This window comes from Sminthopsis crassicaudata, chromosome 1 (assembly GCF_048593235.1).
Source record: "Sminthopsis crassicaudata isolate SCR6 chromosome 1, ASM4859323v1, whole genome shotgun sequence".
In the NCBI taxonomy this organism is placed as follows: Eukaryota; Metazoa; Chordata; class Mammalia; order Dasyuromorphia; family Dasyuridae; genus Sminthopsis; species Sminthopsis crassicaudata.
Genome location: NC_133617.1, coordinates 389,680,396 through 389,703,191, shown reverse-complemented (window position 1 = coordinate 389,703,191; position 22,796 = coordinate 389,680,396). Strand labels below are relative to the sequence as shown.

The 22,796-nt window shown below is 33.8% G+C and overlaps 1 protein-coding gene across 3 annotated transcripts in view; it reads left to right on the top strand.

Annotated features, from left to right (window-relative positions):
- Positions 1 to 22,796, top strand: part of CRAMP1 (cramped chromatin regulator homolog 1) — a 99,009-nt gene that overhangs the window by 9,436 nt on the left and 66,777 nt on the right. For all 3 annotated transcript variants that reach the window (XM_074279613.1, XM_074279612.1, XM_074279611.1), the window contains exon 3: positions 22,278 to 22,471. In XM_074279613.1, the coding sequence (XP_074135714.1) occupies positions 22,278 to 22,471 (194 nt within the window). The remainder of the gene's footprint in view (positions 1 to 22,277; positions 22,472 to 22,796) is intronic.

The following is a 22,796-nucleotide window of genomic DNA, read 5'->3' as shown; positions in this document are numbered from 1 at the left end:
ATTTGAGTAGTCAAGCAACTGGAATGGGTTCTGGGTGGCTCTGGGCCAGGGAAGGAGATAGTGGGGGAAGATATGGGTAAGGAAAGAACTAAAAGATTACTACATATGATGGTTACAACAGTGTTAACAAAACAACACTAAAAGGCAACAAAACTCAGCAAATAAAACAGACAGTGTTGGTACCAAATTATCAAAGTTAAAGTACAAAGCCTTCCTTTTTGCTAACAGTTGGTAACTATTAGTGGAAAGTGACAAAGTACTAGGAGGTTTTGCTTAACTATTCTCTGAGAATGACCTCAGTAAAGGTTATTTGGATACTTATTGAGAAGTATAGCTAGTGTCAAAACAAAATGTATCAATAAAACTTTAAGAAGTAGAGGTGAGATCTGGGCAGAGAGTCAGGAAAATTGACTTTGTATTGAATTCTGTTTTGTCTCTCCAGAAAAGACATCTAAATTACAATTCTCCCATCTCGGCAGAGAACCTCATCTCAAACTTCCCTGAAAAAATTCAGTTCATCTTTTGTAAACTACCTCTCTTCAATTTCACATTTCAAATCACCTCAACATTACTCTATTTTTTCCCCCTTTGTTCCATTTTAAGAAGTATTCTTGTCAATGCTAACCTGTCTTTTTTTGTGTTTTTGCTTCCATTGCCACCTCTCTTCTAAAGTTTATTGACCTTCATTGTTTCTCTTTTCCTAATTTTTAATTTCTCTGTATACTGTCTCCTTCCTGCTGCTTATTGACATACCCAGAGATCATCCACCATTCAGAAGCAAACAAAAAAAATTTAAATCTTTAATCTGTTATCCTCTTCTCTCTTTCATAGCTTAAATCCTAGAAAAATCTGTTTACATACTTTAAGACTTGGGTTGGTAACTTCCTATTCACTTCTCAGTCTCTTATCTGGCTTCTCTCCCCATTATTTTAATTGAAATTTCTTTGTCTTTAATATTAGATCCAGTTTCTGAGTTTGACATTTGTTTACCATTCTTCCCTACTTGTGTTTTCCCAGCACTGCTTTGTTGTGGTTCCTTAGCCATAGCTGTCCTCTATATGGGTACCACAGGGTTCTATCATGTGTCTCTTCTCCATAATCTCTTTTTGTGGTCTTACCAGCTTTCATACATTTAACTGTCCCTTCTTTGGATAGCTCTTAAAACTTCCTAATAAGCCTGAATTCTAGTAATGTATTTCAGACTCAATATTTCAAAAACTTATATCTTTTCTTCAAAACTTACCTTTTCTTCTAACTTCCTGATTTTTGTTGAGGCTATTATTATCCTTCCAGTCTCCCAGGTTTATAATCTTGGAGTCATTCTTGACTATTCAGTCCATACCTCTTCTCTTCCTCCTGTCCCCTCCCCCATTCAGTCAGTTCCTAAATCATCTTAATTCCACTTCATTATCTCTTATATATATTCCCTTTTCTCTGTTTATGACACATTATACTTCAGGGTTTCGTCACCTTTTGTCCGACTCCTGCAGTACTTTTCCAGTTGGTTTTCTTGAATGCTATCTTTTCTCTGCATAAAGATGTTAATTGAATTCATGAAAAGGACCCCAGAGAGAATCTTGGGGGATACTCATGGTTAAGAAAGGCCTGACATGAAGATCCATCAAAGGAGAATGGGAAGAAGTAAGCAGACAAGAAGACAATGAAGAGAGCATTATCAGAAACCTAGAGAGAAAAGAATGTAAAGAAGAGACTGCAGAGAGCTTTAAAAAAAAAAAAAAGAATGAGGATTGAGAAGAACAAAACAAAACATTAGATTTGATAATTAAGGAATCACTAGTAAATTTAGAGAGAAAAATTTCAGTTGAATGATGAGGTTGGAATCTAGATTGCAGTTAAGATGAGGGTAAGAGGGAAAGAAATAGAAGCAGTCTTCACAAGGAGCTTAAAGGAAAAAGATATTGGAATATAAATAGCTAGGATAAATTGATTAAATGAGACTTTTTTGAAGATGGGGAGATATGACTATGTTTTGTAGACAGTAGGGAAGCAGCTAGTATTTGGAAATTGAAGATAAAAAAGGCTACGGGATAAGAGGACAATGTGTTGGAGATGAAATGGAATGGGATCATTTGTGCATACTTTAGGGTTTGTCTCTTAAATAATCACCTCTTTACTAGAGGCATAAGTGAAGGAGATACCTGCAGAAGGCATCTAAGTGATATGAGAAGAGGGAGAAGGAAGAAGATTTAGAATCCCTAGCTTCTATTAAAGCATAACCTAAAATCAATCTTCAGAAACTTTTCCTTATTTCCTCAGGTCTTCTATCAATTATTATTTTTTTATTTACTTAACTGTGAATATATTCTATACCTCATTAGAATCTATGTTCCTTGGTGGCAAGAATTGTGTGTTTTGTATTTCCAATATTTAGCAAAATGCTTGGTACATTTTGGGTGTTTGTTGAATATTTGTTAATTGACTTAATTTTTTTTTTTTTTTAACTCAGACATGGCCAGGGCAGAGATGGAGATGGAGGCTATTAAATCGATGTCTGAGAGCACTTGAAAATTTCTAAACTACATGACTAAAGATAATTTATTGCTTTGTAAATTTAACAAACTCAGAATTTTGGTTATTTTGTTTTATTATCAACTAAAGGATTGCATTATTGTAATAGTAGTAATAAATTTAAAACTCATGGTAGTTTTTCAGATTTGTTTTTCTAAAGCGAATTGTGATTGTATGTAGCAGTTGTAGCAGTTGTCAATATTATAGTATATATTCTTGAATTTTAGTTTTCATAGTACATTTGTATGATATGAAAATAAAGTGATGATGTGGGACAATATAGCTATTTAGCACATCTAAACATTAGCAATGTAGGTCATGGTATTTATATATGAATGTTTTATGATCTTATTAATTTCTTACTACATATTCTATATTGGAGATATAAAAGAATAGATGATATTTTCTGACCCTGAGGGGAGTATATGTGTAATTGGACTGGGCACTAAAAAAGATATGCAACAGCATCAAAAAATTAGATGACAGAAAAATTCACTTGCTGTTGCTTAATATGTACAAAACATTGTGCTATAATGACATAAAGAATAAGTTTGCTTCATCTTCAAGGAGCTTATGCTATATAGGAATTATGAGTAAGGGAAAGGTCATTATGTGCCCTAGAATTGGTTTTAGAAGACTTTGTAGAGAAACAAAGTGGGAATTGTGTTGGAAATGGATCAGCTTGAGATAAATAGAGAAATAAGAAGCATTCTAGATCAAGGCATGGGGACAAGGATGAAATATTGTCTTTGGGTGATGGTACAGAGCCTCATAGCATGACAGTAGTTGATAAGAGAACAGTGGTCAATATAAGATCATTGTGCATACATTGAATAAGTGCATGCTGTGTACAAAATGCTGTGCGAGACTGGAGGTGATTCAAAGTTTATCTAACCAGGGACCTTCTCACCCTTCATTGTTTCTGGTAGGAAGATGAGACAAATCACTATGCCATGTAGTTTTAAATATTAAATTAAATTTAAACACTAAAGAGACTTAATCCTGGCAAAAGCTTCATGGAATAGATGGCTTTGGAGTTGGTCTCTGGTGGAAGGGCAAACTAGGCATGGATAATTGGAGTGAAGAAAATCAGAGAAGCCAGAGAACTTGTGCCTAGAGAGGAGCTGGAACTGTTAATGAACTCAGGTTCATTTTGATTCCATAGTTTGGCAGCAGCAAGGAAAGCTAACCATGCCCTATTGATCTGCATTAAAAGAAGTTCAAGTCATAATAATAATAATAATAATATTTTGGTCTCATTCAACTCAAATCCAGAATAGTTGTAAGCTGTAAATTCTACATGTAGCATATTTTGCTGGAATTTAGAATAAAAGGGAAACCTGGATAGTGAGAGGATTTCTGGATATGCAAGCTTTAGTTGAAGGATCTGGGGTATTTATAATTTGGAGAAAAGGCATGACAGATAGTTTAGCTATTTAAGTATTTGAAGGACAGTCTGTGAAAGAAGGATTAGGCTTGTTCTGATTGGCTGCCTGTTGCAGATGTAGGAGCTGTTAGTGAATATGAGAGGCAGATTGAGGCTTAATGTACAGTATACTGAAAATTTTTCTTAAAGTAAATTGTCTAAAAGTGGAAAGGCTCTTAGAGCAGAGGCCATGTAGCCACCTGTTGGTTAACCTGTTGGTTGTGGGAGAGATTCTTGGTCAGATATGGGTTGAACTAGATGACTTTACAGATTTTGAGATGTCTTGACTTCTGCTATTTATTGTGGTGACAGAGCAACAAATAATGTTTTAGCCAGAAGGGAAAGTCTAGGGAGATGAATAATATAAAGCTGGAACAAAGTAGAGTGATGTCAAGTTGGGGGTGGCCTTAAATGCCAGGAAAGGGAATTTGTACTTAATTTAGTAAGCAGTGATTGGAATGTTTTAAATGCTAGACTACTAAATTTGGATTTGTTTATTGGGAATGCCATGAAAAAAAATCAGTGTTTTAGAAAGATTAATTGGGCAGCAGAATAAATTAGATGACAAATGGCATCTGGTTTTATCTGGACATTGAAGTGACAACATTTGTTTAATAAGCTTTGACTTCTTTCAAGTATTTCCCAGTAAGAGTGATTGATAGGGATGGTGTTCTCAACATTTTTGAATGACTTAAAACAAACTTATCTGTACCATCTGACACATCATATGTCTCATTAGATGTGAAAGGAACCCTAAATTAAAACTATTTTAAGGCACCTTGCTGCTTGTATGAATTATTTCTTGTGACGGTGACTATTGATACTTGGTTTGCCCTAGAAGATAACCTATCATTTTGTATTGAAGGCAATAGGCTATGAATAATGTTTTCCATTTTAGGGAATTTCATGCAGGCCTGCAAAAGCACTTTTATTTCAGCCTCAACCAACAAACAGTAATATGCTTAGTCACATTTAGGAATACAGGGAGAAAAGGTGTAAGGAAGAACTTTTCAAAATTGTTTATAATTTGAGACTTTGACCTCAGAGCTACTATTCACTACTTTTTTTTGAAGATGAATGGCATTAAGTTCAGTTAGCCTGAAAGGAAAAACACTTTGTCATTGAAATTTTATTTAAAATTAAAAAAAAAAAAAATTGACTACAATTTCTCAATTGAACCTTGACATCCAAAAGCATTTTTTTTTTATATTTAATACATAATAAAAATAAAGAAAATAAAGCTAACTGTAGAGATGTATGCTGTGACAAAGTAAAAAAATAGAAATCAGGTGAAATCTGAGTTTGAATTTTACCTCTGATCCTAGTTTTGTGATGATCCAGTCAAGTCTCATTTTCTTTATCCAGACTATGCACTAGAATACCTGACATTCCTCTTCTCAGGTTGTAATGCAGATTTAACAAAATAAAATAAAATATATAGGGCTTTACCAAGCTTGACAATAAATGTCAGCTATTATGATAACTTGTTCAGTAGCTACATCCTACCCTCTTTGCTCAGGTTTTGGTGTTTCATTGTCTTAAAAGATGAGTGCCTTAAGCTTCATTTAGTCCCTATTCTCCGGGCATGTTCACTCTTCCCTTGTTTCCCCTTTTCATAATTAACCAAATTCTGCCAGTGCTTCTAGAAAGAGTGTGCCAGTATCTTCCTGTAGCTCCTCTTCTCAATTCTGAAACCTTCTGAATTAAAAGAATCACCAAATTATTCTTATTTTTGTTGTCTCCTTTTAGTAGGGCAGTTTTTGTATTTATTTCCAAGAGTTTAGCGTTGCATTTGCTATTAAAGGCTTAGAAATAGCTTTCTTAAATTAATTAAGTAAAGTATAAAGTATTACAAATTTATGTGACACAACCTCAACAGGGCACTTGGGATACAAGGCAGTTCTTCTGTACCTCTCTTATGAATGCACTATTCTATTCACTAGTGGCTCTTCCAGACTTTTTCATTCTTCCTCAAAACTTTCATGGTTTCCTACTCCCCTCAAGCTGAGAACCTTGCCTTATATTTCAGTGAAAAAATTGAAATCATTTTCCTATTGGTCATCTCATATCACTCAAATGCCGTCTGTCAGTGTCTCAAAGTGAACCTACTCTTTCCCAAGGCAAACTCTTACCTGCACCAAGAATCCTGTCCTGTCCTATTTTCTGTCATCCCCGGTTTTTTTTTTTTTCCAATCTATTCCATTCTAATGGTTCCTTTCTTACTGCTTACAAACATGCCCATGTATCCCTCTTCCTCAGAAAATTCTCACTAATGGATCCTTCCATCTTCACTATCAACCTATATCCCTTCTTCCCTTTGTGTTTAAAGAATTGCAATTCTTTAAGAAGACTGTTCTAAAATAAATGTCTCCATTTCCTCCCATTTTTCTTCTTAACCTCTTACAATTCAGCTTCTGACTTTATTATCCCATAGAACTGCCCTCTCCAAAGTTGTCAGTAATCTCATAATTACAAAGCCCAGGAGGCTTTTTGGAATCCTCATTCTATTTGACTTCTCTTATGGTCTTTTTACATTGTTGATCATTCTTTTTTTAAGTATATGGTATTTAATTTTTTTCAATTGCATATAAAGATAATTTTCAACATTGATTTTTTATAAAATTTTGAGTTCCAAATTTTTCTTGCAACCAATCTGATATAGGTTATACGTGTGCAGTCATGTTGTGAAAGAAGAAACAGAACAAGAGGGAACAGTCACACAAAAGAAAAGAAAGAAAGTATGCTTCGATCAGACTCCCTGATTCTTTCTCTGGATGTGGATAGCATTTTCCAACATGAGTCTTTTGGAATTATCTTGGATTGTTGCATTGCTGAGAAGAGCTAAGTCAATTATAGTTGATCATTGCACAATGTGTGTACGTACAACATTTCCTAGTTTTGCTCACTTTACTTAGCATCAGTTCATGTAAGTCTTTCCGGGTTGTTTTTTTTTTTTTTTTTTTTTAATATATCTGCTCATCATTTCTTACAGAACAATAGTACTCTATATAAATATTCAGTTACCATAACTTGTTTGGCCATTCTCCAATTGATGGACATTTCCTCAATTTCCAATTCTTTGCCACCACAAAAAGTATGCTGATGATTGTTAACATATCTGTAAAACTGATCTCATCATCATCCAAATTCTTCTTTTCAAACTTCCCTTTAATTTTGAGGGTACCACTATCCTACCAATCCCCTATGATCATAAAGTAGGAGTCATCTACAGCTTCTCACTATAATATCTCACCCTTCCATATCCAATTTATTGCCAAGACTTCTTGATTTCACCTTTGAAATTCAAATACTCCCTCTTTTCTCCTGATCCTATCAACACCTTAGCGCAGGACCTCATTTCCTCATGACTGATTGGTTGCAATAACGTGCTGGTTGGTCATTCTGCCACTGTTCTTTCCCTATTCCCCTCCATTCTTTATTCAGCCTCTAAACTGATTTCTAAAAGTCTGACCATGTTACCACCCTACTTAAGTCCAATGACTTCTATCATTTTCTAGGATAAAATCATTTGTTTGGTGTTTAAAGTCCTTTATAATATAGACCTTCTGATTTTCTTCAGTCCAGTGACACCAGCCTCCTTGCTGTTCCATGAGCAAGATACTCTATCTTTTGGCTCTAGACATTTTCTCTGGATGTCTTCTATACCTGAAATGTTCTTCTTCCTCATCTCTTAATTAGAGTATCTTTTCTCTCTTATTTACTTATTTATGGGCTTTTATATACTTATATGTAGATTTCTGTGCAGTTTGTACCTATTTTTGCTTGTTATCTGTCTTTAGATTGTGAGCTTCTTGAGGTTGCTTGCACTTTTTCCTTTGGTCTTTCTTTGTATGTCAGGTACTTCGCATCGTACCTGTCACATCATTGCAACTTAATAAATGCTTATGGACTGATCTAAGAAACTAATTGTGTTGAAATAGTTATTATAAAAGAAGTTCTTCAGTTGTTATTGCATGTGGAGCTTTATTGGTAACTCTTATGAACTTTTCATAAATTAGTTATTTAGTTGTGTTTGTTTCATTACAGCCTTCATGAGAACAGGGATTCTCCTAGGTGAACTTTGTATTTTGACTAATAGATAATAAATGTATGAGTTAATATATGGTTAATTGAAAAATCAAGAAACATGACATATGGTTAATAAGCAAGACTAACCAAATGGTCTAATACAGAAAGGCAAATTTGACCTCTTGGGATGATTGAAATTTGATGATATGAGACTTGTGACTAGAACATGACTCTGGAATGGTATGCCTTATTCAAAAGAAACTGCAAAGTTAAGAGAGCACTGTATATTGAGAAAATAGATTTGTGTGAGAACAGCCAGAAATCAGAAGGGTATGAGGAAACATGATAGAAAATATTTTTTATTTTTCCTTTGCTTTCACAATCAGTGAAGGCAGAAACAGAAGAAATGTAGTAATCCAAGGGTTCTACAGAACACCTGGACAGAGGAAAAAAGTTGATGAGGAATGTGGAAACAGGTCACAAAACCTGACACAGAGAAATATATATATTAATGATGTGGGAGCTCAGTTACTTGAATATCTGCTGAAACATTTTCTTTACCAAAAGCCAAGCAGATAATTAATTACTTCTTGGCATCTTTGGAGAAGGAAAGAAACTTAAGAAAGAAGAAATATTTTTCTGGTTCTGGTACTCACTTAATAGGGAAAAATGGTTGCTAAGGTAGAGGTTGCGAGAACTGTGATTAAAATGGCTATATTATCTTAGAGTTTGTTATAGATAAGGAAAATAAAATTTGATATGCATGCTAACTACGTTTTAGAAGAGGAGATTCAGAGTATTCAAATAGGTGGGTTTCCATGGATTGAAGTGTATAGGGTAAAATTGTACTAGGAGAGAAGGGAAATTGTGAAGAATGAGTTCTTCTTAAAAACAACAATACATTCATTTTCAATTTCAGTACCAAAAAATAAGAGCATTTTCACACATACAATACAAAAAGAATATGAAACATTAATCTCCATATTGGTTTTGTGTATATATTAAAAAAAAAAAAAATAGGCTAAAAGGGCCATTATTTGCCTCATTTGTCAGATTATCCAAGAAAAAAAATTTCCTAATGCATCTAGAGCAGTAGTCCCAATCTATGTCTGGCCACTGGACTAAATGGTTCTGAAGGCGAAAATGAGGCAGGTGACCTTGTACAACTCTCCCTCATTTAAATAACAGTTCGCTTGCATGGCTTGGCATCACCTTTCTGATATCATACATATCTTTGAGAATGAAGTACAAACAACAACAAATGTGTGTATGAAAAGATTCCCAACATTATTTTTAAATGACACTACTTGTCTGATTGAAAAACAATAAACAGTATATTCCCAGAGCAGAGGGAAACCAAAAGTCTGGAACCAGAATTAGTTCAGAGGAGGGGAGAGCTCCAAAATAAAATGGAAACTAGGTAAAACTGGGTAAAACTAGTTAAGTAGTTTAAAAAAAAAAAAAAGAGCCTAAAAGTAGGACAAAGGTCATATCTTAACTAGAGTACATATGTTTAATTGCTTCATAAATATTAACTTCTCCCTAGTAGGAGCTAAGGTTCATTATAATGATCATGCAATGAATATAGTGGGAGCTGGGACATTTTAAGAGGTGAATGTTGTGGATGGATTGGGAAAGAATGTTAACCTCATCTCCCCAGCCATTGGAGAGATAGGGGGAGATTTGCAACCCGGATCAGGGATAAAAGGCTTATGCTCTTGCTTCTGAAAATTGTGTGAATGTATCTCAAGTTTTTGAACCAGCTTCCTGCAGGAATGTAATAAAAATTGATACTACTTTTCTCATCCTGAGTTTGTTAGTTTACTGAAACCTTATTTAGGATTCAGAATTTTTAACATCTATTCTTTCTCCTGAACTTAATAATTTTCTGTTCATTTTTTTTAAAAATTCTTACAATTTTTTTAACTTAACAATTACTTCCCTTCCTTCTTTCTTCACCTCTTCCCATTAAAAAGAACTGAAAGATGGATAGAAAATTTTTTGTAACAAGTAAGCATGGAAACAAAAATGTATGTATCATGAATCTATTACTTCTCTCTGTCAAGAGATGGGTAATATCCTTCATCATAGGTTGTCTGAAAACAGTCTTTAGATTGGTTAGTGTTTCCTTGAATCTTTCAAAAATTGCCTTTCTTCTTTATGTTGGTTTTTTTTGTTTTGTTTTGTTTTGTTTTTTGGTACAAGATCAAAGCTAAGTAGCACAGTGACTAGAGAGCAGTGGGTTTGGAATCAGGAAGACTTTCTTCATGAGTTTAAATCTGGCTTCAGACACTTATTAGTTATGTGACCTTGGATGAGTCACTTACTCCTGTTTGCTTCAGTGTAAAATGATCTAGAGAAGAAAATAGTAAACACTTCAGTTATCTTTGCCAGGAAAACTCTAAATGGGGTCAAGAAAAGTTGGACGTGACTGGAAAAAGACTGAACAACTTTGTCTAAGTCATCCTCTTAGTTCTGTTTACTTCACACTTCATAATGAATAGAAATTTCCAGAATTGTCTTTGTCTTCATTTCTTATAGTACATTAACATTTCATTACATTCATAAAACACAGTTTGCTTAGTCATTCCCTAATTGATGGGCATGTGATAAGATCCTAATTCTTTACTTTCTTTTCCCCCATTTTATCTTACTTTTAGGGTTAGGAAATTTGTTTTCTTGCACATTCCTATCAAAGTACCTATTCTCCCTCATGATCCCTCCATCTTTGCTTTTTCCTGTCAAATGTTATATATTTTATACCAAATAAGTTTGTATCCAACTCATAGACAAATAAGTGTGTCATTCATTTGATAACTGAATTTTCACTTCCTTCTTCTATGGCTCTAAGTTCTTCTCTTGTACCCCAACTAAAAGAAATAACAAAGTCCACTCTTACATTTGTGGGTTTTTTTTTTCTTTTACTTTCTTACCTTAAAACTCTTAGAACAGAACCACTACCTCAGTTTTTAAAATTTAACTCAGTATTCTTTTAAAATTCGATTTTCTTTTCAGGTCCATATACTTTCTTTCAATATACTCTGGTGTGTATGAGTATATATTTGATAGTATTTTTTTTTTTTTTTTCAGTATTCATAGTCTACTATCTGGATGCAGATGGCTCTCTTCATCACAAGTCTATTGAAATTGGCCTAAATCACCTCATTGTTGAAAAGAGCTAATTCCATTATGTACAATGTTCTCTTGGTTCTGCTCATTTCACTTAGCATCAATTCATGTTAGTCTCTCCAGGCCTTTCTGAAATCATCCTGATCATTGCTAACTATTTTATAGCATTCCCATACTACAGCTTATTTAGTCATTCCCCAAATGTTGGACATCCACTCACTTCAGCTCCTTCCCACTACAAAAAAGAGTGCTACAAACATTTTTGCACATGTGGGTCCTCTTATGATCTCTTTGGGATACAGGCCCAGCAGAGATACTACTGGAGCAAAGGGTATTCACAATTTGATAATTCTTTGGGCATGGTTCCAAATTGTTCTCCAGAATAGTTGGATCAGTTAACACCTCCACCAACAATATACTAGTCTCAGTTTTCCCATATTTATCATTATCTTTTCCTGTTATCTTAGCTAATCTGAGAAGCGTATGTATAATGGTACCTCATAGTTGTCTCTAATCAATAGTGATTTAGAGCAAAAAATTACATTTTTTCCAGTGAATAAAAATCCATTTGTTCCCCTTCTTCCACTTTGAGAATGAAAGAAAAACAAAACCCTTGTTACATATTAAGTTGAGCATTTAGACATTTCCAAAAAATGATAGTATCCTCTCTCAGGAGGTGGGTAACATGTTTCATCATTAGCTCTATGGAATTATCTTGTACACTTTGTATACTCTCTGAACACTTTTTTCTTTTCCCCCTATTGAATATCTAACCTTTTATAAATGTTCAAATGAACCTTTCTGGTTTCTCTTAACTCTGGTGTTTGCATTTCAAAATTCCTATTCAACTTCGGTCTTTTCATTAGAAATGCTTGGAAGTTCTAGATTCCATTAAAGGCCCAATTTTTTTTTTTAATTTTTTTTTTGCGCTCCATTTAGGATAAGTGATTTTTTAAAGATATGTATGTAGTATTTTTTCTAATTATATGTAAAGACAGTTTTCAACATCCATTTTTTTATTTATAATTTTTTGACAGTATATATGCATGAGTGATTTTTTTTTTTTTAACATTATCCCTTATATTCATTTTTCCAAATTATCCCCTCCCTCTACTCCCTCCTCTTGATGACAGGCAATCCCATACATTTTACATGTGTTACAATATAACCTAAGATACAATACATGTGTGTAAATACCATTTTCTTGTTGCACATTAAGTATTAGATTCCAAAGGTATAAGTAACCTGGGTAGATAGACAGTAGTGCTAACAATTTACATTCACTTCCCAGTGTTCCTTCTCTGGGTGTAGCTTCAACATCCATTTTTTATAAGATTTTGAGTTCCAAATTTTTTTTCCCCATTGTCTCTCCTCTTTAAGAGTCTAATATAAGTTACAATATAAGTGATTTGTTTCATAACTATATCTTTTGCCTTCTTGAATATTACATTCCAACATCTCTAGTTTATAGTAGAAGCTGCCAAGTTTTATATGATCCTGACTATAGATCATTCATATTTGAATCATTAACTTCTGGATTATCTCTTTGATGCAGGAGCTCTCAGCATTTTGGTTTTGACATTCTTGTAACTTTTCCTTTTGATCAGAAGATGATCAATGAATTTCTTATTTTTGTCTTCTGGTTCTGTTTTAGTTTTGTTTGTTTATTCCTCCGCCTGAGGCAATTGGGATTAAGTGACTTGCCCAGGGTCACACAGCTAGGAAGTGTTAAGTGTCTGAGGTCACATTTGAACTCAGGTCCTCCTGACTTGAGGGTGGTACTCTATCCACTGTGCCATCTAGCTGCTCCTTGACCTGAATTTTTACATAAACTTTCCTTGGCCTGTTTTCCAGGTCGTTTTTAAAAATTTACATTTTCTTCTACTTTTGCAGTCTTGATTTTATTCATTGATTTCTGTTTGGTCCAATCCAGTTTTCAGGAAGTTCATTTCTTGACCACTTTTCTCTTCTAAGTTGCTCTTCTAATTCTAAGACCTTTTATTTCTTACTTCATTTCTTTTAAGTATGTATTCATGGCTTTATCGAAAGTCCATTTTGTCCTTTGAGTCACTATTGGTAATTTTTACATACATAATCTTATCTTTTTTAAGGTTTGAGCACATCTCTCTCTAAATAATAACTTTTGGTAGTATTCATTGTTTTCTATCTTGACTCCACCTCCTTTCTCCAGCTCAATTTACTGAATTAGGGTTTTGTGCCAGTGCCAAGTCTTTGCCTTACACTGAATTTTTGTGTGAGATGGCAGGTTCTCTTTGGTCTCCTCAGATTCTTGTTCATTTGGAGGGAGGGAAATAGGCCCCCTGAATCCTGAATCTTAAGGACTTTAAGTCCTCTTTGGTGTTTTGAGGCAGTATGTATGCCAAGGCACCTTTGGAACTCTTGATCATGGCTCAGGATCACAGCTGGGCTACCTGCTCTGCCTGCACTGGACTACCCAAGATCCCTGCTTTGGGTTTGCAGGCACCCTGCAGCTTTCAGAGGATTCCTCTCGGTGCCGCCAGCCACAGAACCTTGAAGGTTATATGTATTTTGGGCATTTTTCTGGTCAGGTTCCAGACTTCGGGTTTATTTGCTCACTTTGCTAGTGATTGCCTTCTTATTGCTCATTGGCTTCTGACTAATTTTTGTGTAGTTCTAGATTTAAAAAAATCATTTAATGTAGTTTTTAATTGGACTTCTTAATTTTTTCTGTCTACATTTTAAAATGTAGGTTGTTTAACATACACACATCCTAAATACATGAACATGTTCTGAATTTAAAATGACACCTATTTAAATATTTCTCACAGTTTATACTTTATATCTTAAAATAGATCTTTTCTAGTACTTATGCATTTGAAAATAAAACTGATTAGGATGATCTAAAATCAGTTTTATTATTAAACTGAATAATTCTAAAAGTGTCAGTTGCTTGGCTTCAAAATGCTCAATTATAGCTCTTTTCCCTCTGATTAAGATTAAAGTGTTTTAGTACAAATGGATTTGTACCATACGAAATAATAATGGAACCGAGAACTTCAAAATATACTACAAATATAATTAAGAAAAAAACTTTCAGAATAGTTTTGAAAAAAAAATATAAAAAATAAAATTGGTATGCAAAAAAAGGCTTAATTTTAAATTATGTCTTCATGAAGCAATTCTGAATTGAATACTACTAACCTATGATAAATTTTGAGCAGGGAAAAATAAAGACAATAAGATTTTTAATGTTTCTTTACTGAGATCAAAGGTAACAAAAAAATTTAATCAAGAATTACCTTGGGTGCAAAATAAATCTAATTTTAGTTTTTACAAGGAGCAGATATTATTAGAACTATTAGGTTTAAACATTTTGAAGGAGAATCCAAAATCAAATAGCAAGCAATATGAGACATTCAGAAGTTTTAAATAAAGAATTTAGTAACAGGAAGATGTTAAAAAAAAATTAGTTAAGCTTCATCTCACAAATACTGAGTAAGTAGAGATCAAAACTTTTTAAACAATCTATATCACAAGCCTCATTACTTTTTTTTTTCCCTGAGGCAATTGGGGTTAAGTGACTTACCCACAGTCACACAATTAGGAAGTGTTAAGTGTCTGAGATCATATTTGAACTCGGTCCTCCTCACTTTAGGGCTGGTGCTCTATCTACTCCACCACCTAGCTGCCTCCCCCAAGCCTCATTATTTATCAAATATTTTATTGTCTTCAGTAATTCTCATAAAATTAAGTGTAGGAACAGATATCTAAATAGAGGTTTCTAGAAGTCAAAATATACTCTTTAGGGGACAGTTTATGTATCAGTAGATATTATCAAAAGTGAGAAATCCACAGAACACTAGAGCTCTTTTCACAGAAGAGATTACTTCCACTAATTCATTATCATAGAAGAATCTCAAGAATTCTGACAAGAACAAAATAAACAAGAAAGTGAAAAGTCCTCCTGTAGATTTTCTGAAATTTTTTAGATTATATAGAGTCAAACTCAGAAATACTGTAGTCAGCATAAAAATATATGTATGTACAACATACATATCATGGAATAGCAGTTTTGGCAATAGTCAAAAGATTCTAAATGTATAAATCTAAAAAGCAGATAAAAAAAATTTTTTTTCTTTAAAACATAATTTATTTTTCCTGGATTTTTTTTTAAATTTTATTTATAAAATTTTTGACAGTATATATGCATGAGTAATTTTAAAAAAATATATAACATTATCCCTTGTATTCATTTTTCCAAATTATCCCTTCCCTCCCTCTACTCCCTCCCCTTGATGACAGGCAATCCTATACATTTTACATGTGTTACAATATAACCTAGATACAATATATGTGTGTAAATACCATTTTCTTGTTGCACATTAAGTATTAGATTCTGAAGGTATAAGTAACCTGGATAGATAGACAGTAGTGCTAACAATTTACATTCACTTCCCAGTGTTCCTTCTCTGGGTGTAGTTGTTTTTGTCCATTATTGATCAACTGGAAGTGAGTTGGATCTTCTTTATGTTGAAGATTTCCACTTCCATCAGAATACATCCTCATACAGCATTGTTGTTGAAGTGTATAGTGATCTTCTGGTTCTGCTCATTTCACTCAGCATCAGTTGGTGTAAGTCTCTCCAAGCCTCTCTGTATTCCTCCTGCTGGTCATTTCTTACAGAGCAATAATATTCCATAACCTTCATATACCATATTTACCGAACCATTCTCCAATTGATGGACATCCATTCATCTTCCAGTTTCTAGCCACTACGAAAAGGGCTGCCACAAACATTTTGGTGCATACAGGTCCCTTTCCCCTCCTCAGTATTTCTTTGGGATATAAGCCCAATAGCAGCAATGCTGGACCAAAGGGTATGCACAATTTGATAACTTTTTGGGCATAGTTCCAAATAAGTAGATAAAAATTAATAAGAGATCTATGCATGTTTAACTTAATGTCCAGAGCTAAATATAAAGGTCCAAGAAGAGATACCAGAATTAGTGTAGAATCATGTGGATGTAGATGCTGGCCAAAACCACGCTGATGCCATAGTTGGTCATCCTCAAGGGATTAGAAAGGGTAGCCAGCTTTTGGCACTGATAATGGAGAGAGGTCAACCCTTCTCATTGTTTTGTTTTTAATCTTTACTTCATGTGGCACAAATTTTAGGTTTTTGTGCGGTCAGTGTACGTCATTTTATTGTTTTTTGTATATACATTCCACTTTCCATCTCTCTAATTTGGATGGGTGATCCTTGTTTGAAATTCTTTCTTGCCTCCCTTGCACTCCTTAAAATCACAGCTCATTTGCAGCTTTCTTTCTTATCTGTGTCTGTGTACTTGTTGTAATCCTTCAGTAGAATATAAGCTCTTTGAGAGGAGGGACTGTTATGCCCAAAATAGTGGGCATTTTTCAAAACTAGAAAGGAAATGGATTCTGCAAACATTAAACTAGTGTTCTTTTACTTTAATTCCTTCAAAAATTCTAAATTGTAAAGAGATGATTGAAGACTATCTACAAAAATAGGTATAGATCGAAAAGAACTAGCACTATTTTATTCTTCAAAGAATAGCTTTATTTCTCTTTTTAATTAAGGAACTGACTGTACAGATAGATTGGTTAGGGAAATGCTGGGGATTTACTTAATCTGCATTTTAGCAAAGTGTTTGATACTTTTATGCTGTTCATGGGAAAAGATGGAAAGAAGTAGACTAGATGACATTGCAATTAGTTGGATTCAGAATTGGTTGCCTAATCAGACTCATATAGTTGTCATTAATGTAGTTCAATGGTATATCTGAGAAATCTGTGCTTAGTTCTGTGCTGTCACAGTCAGCTTTTAAAAACATCTTGACACAGAATATTGGGCTGAATAGTGATGATAATGAGTATAACCATTAACTGACTGTATCATGATCTTAGGTTTGCAAAAATAAGCAAGGTGCAAAAGGTGGTGCAGTGGACACAGAACTGGACCTGAAGTTAGGAAGACCCGAGTTCAAATTGAATCTAAGCCATTTGTTAACTGAGTAATGCTGGGACAAGTTAGTTAGTCTTTGTCTGCTTCACTTTATATATCTGTAAAATGAAAAAATACTTCCCAAGCTTGTAGAGTGGATAAAATGAAAATATTTGTAAGGTATATTGTATACTTTAGAACACCATGTAACTAAATATTTGCTATTTCACTTGTAGATTTTTTTGAACCTAAATTCAAGATGGGGGACAGTCAATTAAACAGCAGTGCATTTTAATAAACTCCAAACTCAATATAATTTAGAAGAATGTGTTATCCAAGAAAGTAATTGGCCAAAGAAGCTAATGAGTTCTTATGCTACACCTAGGCGTCCCACATACCCTGTGGTACCATGTTGGATAAATGATAGCAACATTGTGAGAAAGTTAAAATTTTTAAGGGAGACATTGGGCCTCTCGAATATAAACACTGTGCACTGTAGGCTCACTGTATGTGAACTATAGTTCAGTTTCATATTATATTCATTTTGATAAATGTTATCAAGGCAATTTTAATTTTTTTTAACTAGTGCTTTTGGCTACGCAGGTAACTTAGTGAACTTCCTTGTTTGTGATGTCATGTCTTTGTCAAGCTGAGTTTTCATTGATTACTCTGGTAACCCCCATCACCAGTGTGGTAAAAAGCAAGTAACATGTGAAAATCGATGTGGAATAGGAAGTGAAGGTGATGGTGTCTTAATATGATTCCAGAGTTTGAGAAGATATATAGTACCTGACAGGCACACACACATTTCATTAATAAGTAATTGTAACTATTTAAGAAATGGACTAAAAATGTTATTTTTTTTTTCTTTCAGTTTATGTGTATTTTTTTTCAAGTGCACATTTTTCAAATTTTTCCATACTAAGTTCTTAGGACATAAATATTTAATAAATTCTTTGGACCTAACTACTTAATAAATGGAAGGTGACAGGAGATGTAGGAAGAAATGACGAAAATAAGGAATTCAGAAAAACATAAAGATTTGTATAAAGTAATACAGAATGAACCAAGTGAACCAAGAAAACCACAAACATGTACAATTACCCATGTAGAGCCAAATACATACATTTCTGAAATAGTTGCAAGTACTATTTCTTTCATGTTGATATTTAGGGTTCTGATTTGTGTTGTTGGGGAGAATAGGGAAAATTCTGGATCTAGAGTGCCTGGTTTGGCTGATACTACCTAATATATGATCTTGGGTAAGGCAAAGTCATTTAATGGCCTGAGGCCTCAGTTTTCTCTTTTGTAAAATAAGGGGATTGAACTAACCCAAGGCCCTTTAATGTCCCTTCCACCTAGCTTTTATTGTTACCATCATTTGAAATGGGACAATTTGTTACATTGTGTGGGGCTGAACCATACTTCAAGAAATTCTGTATAGAAATTGAAAAATCAGTCTTAAGACTCTTATCCTGAAGAATTTTATAGGAAGTTATAGTTTTAGGTGAATTTTGTGTAGAATGAATGGGCAAAGGTCAAATGATATGTTATATACTTCAGAGAAAAGAACTGAAATATGTTTCCTGAAATATTTATAGAATATGAATGTTAAAGTAGTATCATATAAAGGGCTAGAATTGAGCAATGCACTTGGATAATGAAGCATTAATTGCCAATTGGACAGTTCCCTATTAACTTGTTTGAAGGTTGACCCTCCCCAGCTGTTCTGTGTTGACTTGATTGGTGGGACAAAGAAGGGAAGTGACTTGTGTGGGAGGAGGAGGAGAAGGAGAAGGAGAAGGAGAAACTTGGTTCGAGGAACTCGATCTCACACTCGTGACCTGGCATTGGAGGGTGACCATAAAAGATCTAGAATAAAGACGTTTAGTGATCCTGACTCCGGCTGATTTCTGGGAAGACAGAGTTCCAGCAGTATCATAGCAAAAAAAAAAAAAAAAAGTTGTTTGCATTTTGAAGGAAATAAAAATTACAGGACCTTCAAGTCCCAAGGTGATGAAAATGCAAGCATAATAGGTTTTTTGTTTGTTTGTGTGTTTTTTACTGTATTGATTAGTCATTTTCCCTGTGGCTGAACTTGGCAAATCTGTAAAAATTGGAGAATTAAATTTATCGTACGGGGTAACTGAATCTTCTTGGAAAAGTGACATTGATGATTTATTCTGAATGTTCATTCAAAAATCTGAAGTGCTTTCTGATGTTTAATGTATTCTCTGCTTTTTATTCTTCAATATTTGTACTTCTTTCTGTCTTGGAATATAGGAGAATGTCAGTTTGTAATTCATATTAGTGAATGGTTAAGCATTTAATAGATTCACTAGAAAAGTAATTCTTTAAAAAGCACAGAAGATATTTGTTCTGAAAATTATTCCTTGTTATTTCTATTTTTCAAAGCACTTTTTTACATTTTATTCTATCCATCTTTATGTTACACATAGAGGTGCACTGTTTTAAGGTCATGTTGAAAATACTTGACTACTTGATAAAAAAAATTCTTGCATTCACTTAAAAAAATTGAATAATACAATTGTTATGTTTTCTTTTCTTATCAAGGATAGATTCTAAGCTTGTTTCTACTCTTGGATCTTTTGAGGAGAGAAAATTTTCATTTTTATTAGGGTTCTTTTTTGACCTCTTAAATTAGAATTATTTTGCTTTGTAAAGTTTCTTGATGTTGTGCTAATAATATATGGTCAGAGAAAATAAAAGAGTACATAGGCACTTAGGACCTTATATGAACATCAGTATTTATTTCTTCTATTTGTTTTGTAGATGAATGAATCTTTTTAGCTGAAGTATGTATTGTTATAGACTTAATTTTGTATGTCACTGGCTTTCACTATGGAAAGCATCCTCTATCAATGCAGATTAGCAACTGCTCTTTAACTTTTAATCAGAAAGAGTTGTAGGAAGTACTACAAAAGATAAGTAAAGCATTTTTAAGCATTTAATATATGACTGATCCTTTGCTAAGTGACTTGCCTAGAGTTGGGTAACCAATATGTGCCTGTGCGATAGCTTGAATTCATATTTTTCTGATTTTGAAGTTTCTCCCTATCCATTGCAGAATATTTTTCTATCGTAATTTTTTTTAAAGGAAGATATTGCCTTTCCCCTTAGTCTTTTTCTTTTCTGTGAGAAGTGGGACTTTCCCACTATTGAATTTATATCGCCAGCACTTAGTCAATTGGCCAATCAGTATTTACTAAGCATTTAATTGGCATACAAAGAAAGACAAAACCAGGGCCCATTTTAGGGAAGAAATCCCCATTCTAATGGGGGGGGCAATATGCAAATAATCATCTACATACCGGGCATGTACAATGTACAATACAAATTCTTCTTGGTAGGTTATTTCTAAGAGAAGGGATTGATTACTGTGAGGACTGAAAAAAAATCCATTTTCAGAAGGTGAGATTTGAGCCTTGTTGAAGAAAGCTGTGGATATGAAGAGGTAGAACATTCCAGATTTGAGGAATAGCACTTTGAGGAATGTAAAGGCAAGGATAATGTGATATGGGATGACAGGTGCAGGAAAAAGCAAATAAAGTAATGTTTCTGGATCAAAGAAAATTTGGAAAGAAATTAGGCAGGAAAAAGGTAAGAAGGGGAGCAGATCATGAAGGGCTTTCAGTATCATAGGGAAGATTTTCTATTTGATATTGAAAATAGGAAGTCACTAGACTTTTTTCTAAGTGGTAAGGGGAAGAAGTTATAGTCAGATCTGTTTTTTAGGAAAATGTTTTGTCCCTTGAATGGAGAATAGATTAGAGGCATGAAAACCAATTAGAGGACTATTGGCAGTGATCCAGGCAAGAAATGAGTGAATGAACTAAAGATGATAGTATTGGTGACTAGAATGAGAAGTCAAGTATGATACTGTGATTATAAGCCTAGATTATGAGCCTACGTGATGCTCGGGATATGGTGATATCCTTAAGAATAATAGGAAAATTGTGAAGGGAAGGTTTGGAGAGAAAGATAGTTTTATTGATAGTTCTTATTGAATTTGACATTGAGTTCAGGAAGTCTAAAGGGTAATAAGTGTTTAATAGATGGTTTTCATTCATTCTTAACATCTTTCTAATATCACTTTTAAAAATTTGAGGATTGAAAAGGTTCTGAATTTGAAAAATTACATTTATCTTCCTCAGATGCTGAAATGGAATATTTTGCTTTGAAGGTGACAAATAGGATCAAGAGTATCAGGGCTTTGTTTAAGGATAAAATAATTTATTTGTGAATTATTAATAGAATTTACATAACTTTTCAAACACATTTACTATTTCTTTAAGTATCAGTATATTGTGAACCATTGTTCTTTATATCTACCACTTTAGTTTTCATTGTTTAGATTGTCACTTCCCTTCATTTCCCAGGTGACTCATGTCCAATATGTTTGATACTTTTCAAAGTTAAGTAAAAAATAATATATTGGGCTGTCAGCCTCCTTAATGTAGATATCATTCATCATTTAACATCAAACTATTAGGTTGAGACTAGAATCATCAACATAGAAATAGTTCTTTATTTGGCTTTTTGTCATTGAAAATGAGCTAAAGATCTATAAATCTAGCTGTCATTGGAATGAAATTCCATTGCTAAACAAAATCACTAACTTTTTGAATTGTATTATGCTTTCAATCATGATAAGGTATTACTAAGTGAAGATATGTGAAAAAGGTTAGTAAGTTGGGGTAATGTGAAAATAAATGGGTGATTTAGAGATTAGGGATCAGAGAGGCATAAAGGAATTGACTTTTATATAGGGAAGAAAGAAAGGTAGCAATTGGAGACTGGTTTAAAATCTGACCAGATTGGTACTTGTACGGCTTTTGACTCTCAGGTTAAATTTTGTCTTTTAAGTCTGGTGCATGAAAAACTATCATGGCAGGGAGGGGAATCACTCTAAAAATATTTGTTCTGTTATTATTTCTATCTTACTGCTACTTAAGTTACTTTACTTAAATTTAATTATATCTTCAAGCCATCACTGTCTGAGGAATATTTTGAAAACATAAAATAAATTAGTACCATAATTACCACAAATGCTTGGTAGATACTTTTTGTTAGGTTATGATCTCATGAGCTCTGTTGAATCCTCCAGTGCTTGTTATTACACAGCATAATTTCATTTGTTCAGATTCATGAATTACTATGATGATAGCCTAACCATACTTTCTTTTTTTTCCTTAGGGGCAGACAATGGAGGCCCATCTGCTGGCAATGTGTCAGGAATCACTCCCAGTGCGCCTTCCGGAAGCTCCAAGTCATCTAGCCGGAGTCTTGGCTCTTCAAGTGGAGAGAAAGAAGAAGGTAAAAAGGTCCGGCGCCAGTGGGAGTCATGGAGCACTGAGGACAAGAACACTTTCTTCGAGGGACTGTATGAGGTGGGCAATGGACTGATGATAGAAAATTCAGTATTAACGTTCCCTCAAATCAGTTCTGAAAGTCTGTGTCAGTTTATCCTCGCTTTTTTTTTTTTTTTTTTTCCTGTACCTTATGACACTTTCACCATGTGCCTATTCTAATAACTTTTTTACTTTTCTTAAAAATTTTTAAATAGTATTTTATTTTTCTAAATGCCTGCAAAAATAGTTTTCAACATTTATCTTTTATTCTGCTGAGACAATTGGGGTTAAGTGATTTGCCCAGGATCACACAGCTAGTCAACATTTATCTTTGAAAAACTTTATGTTCCAGATTTTTCTTCTC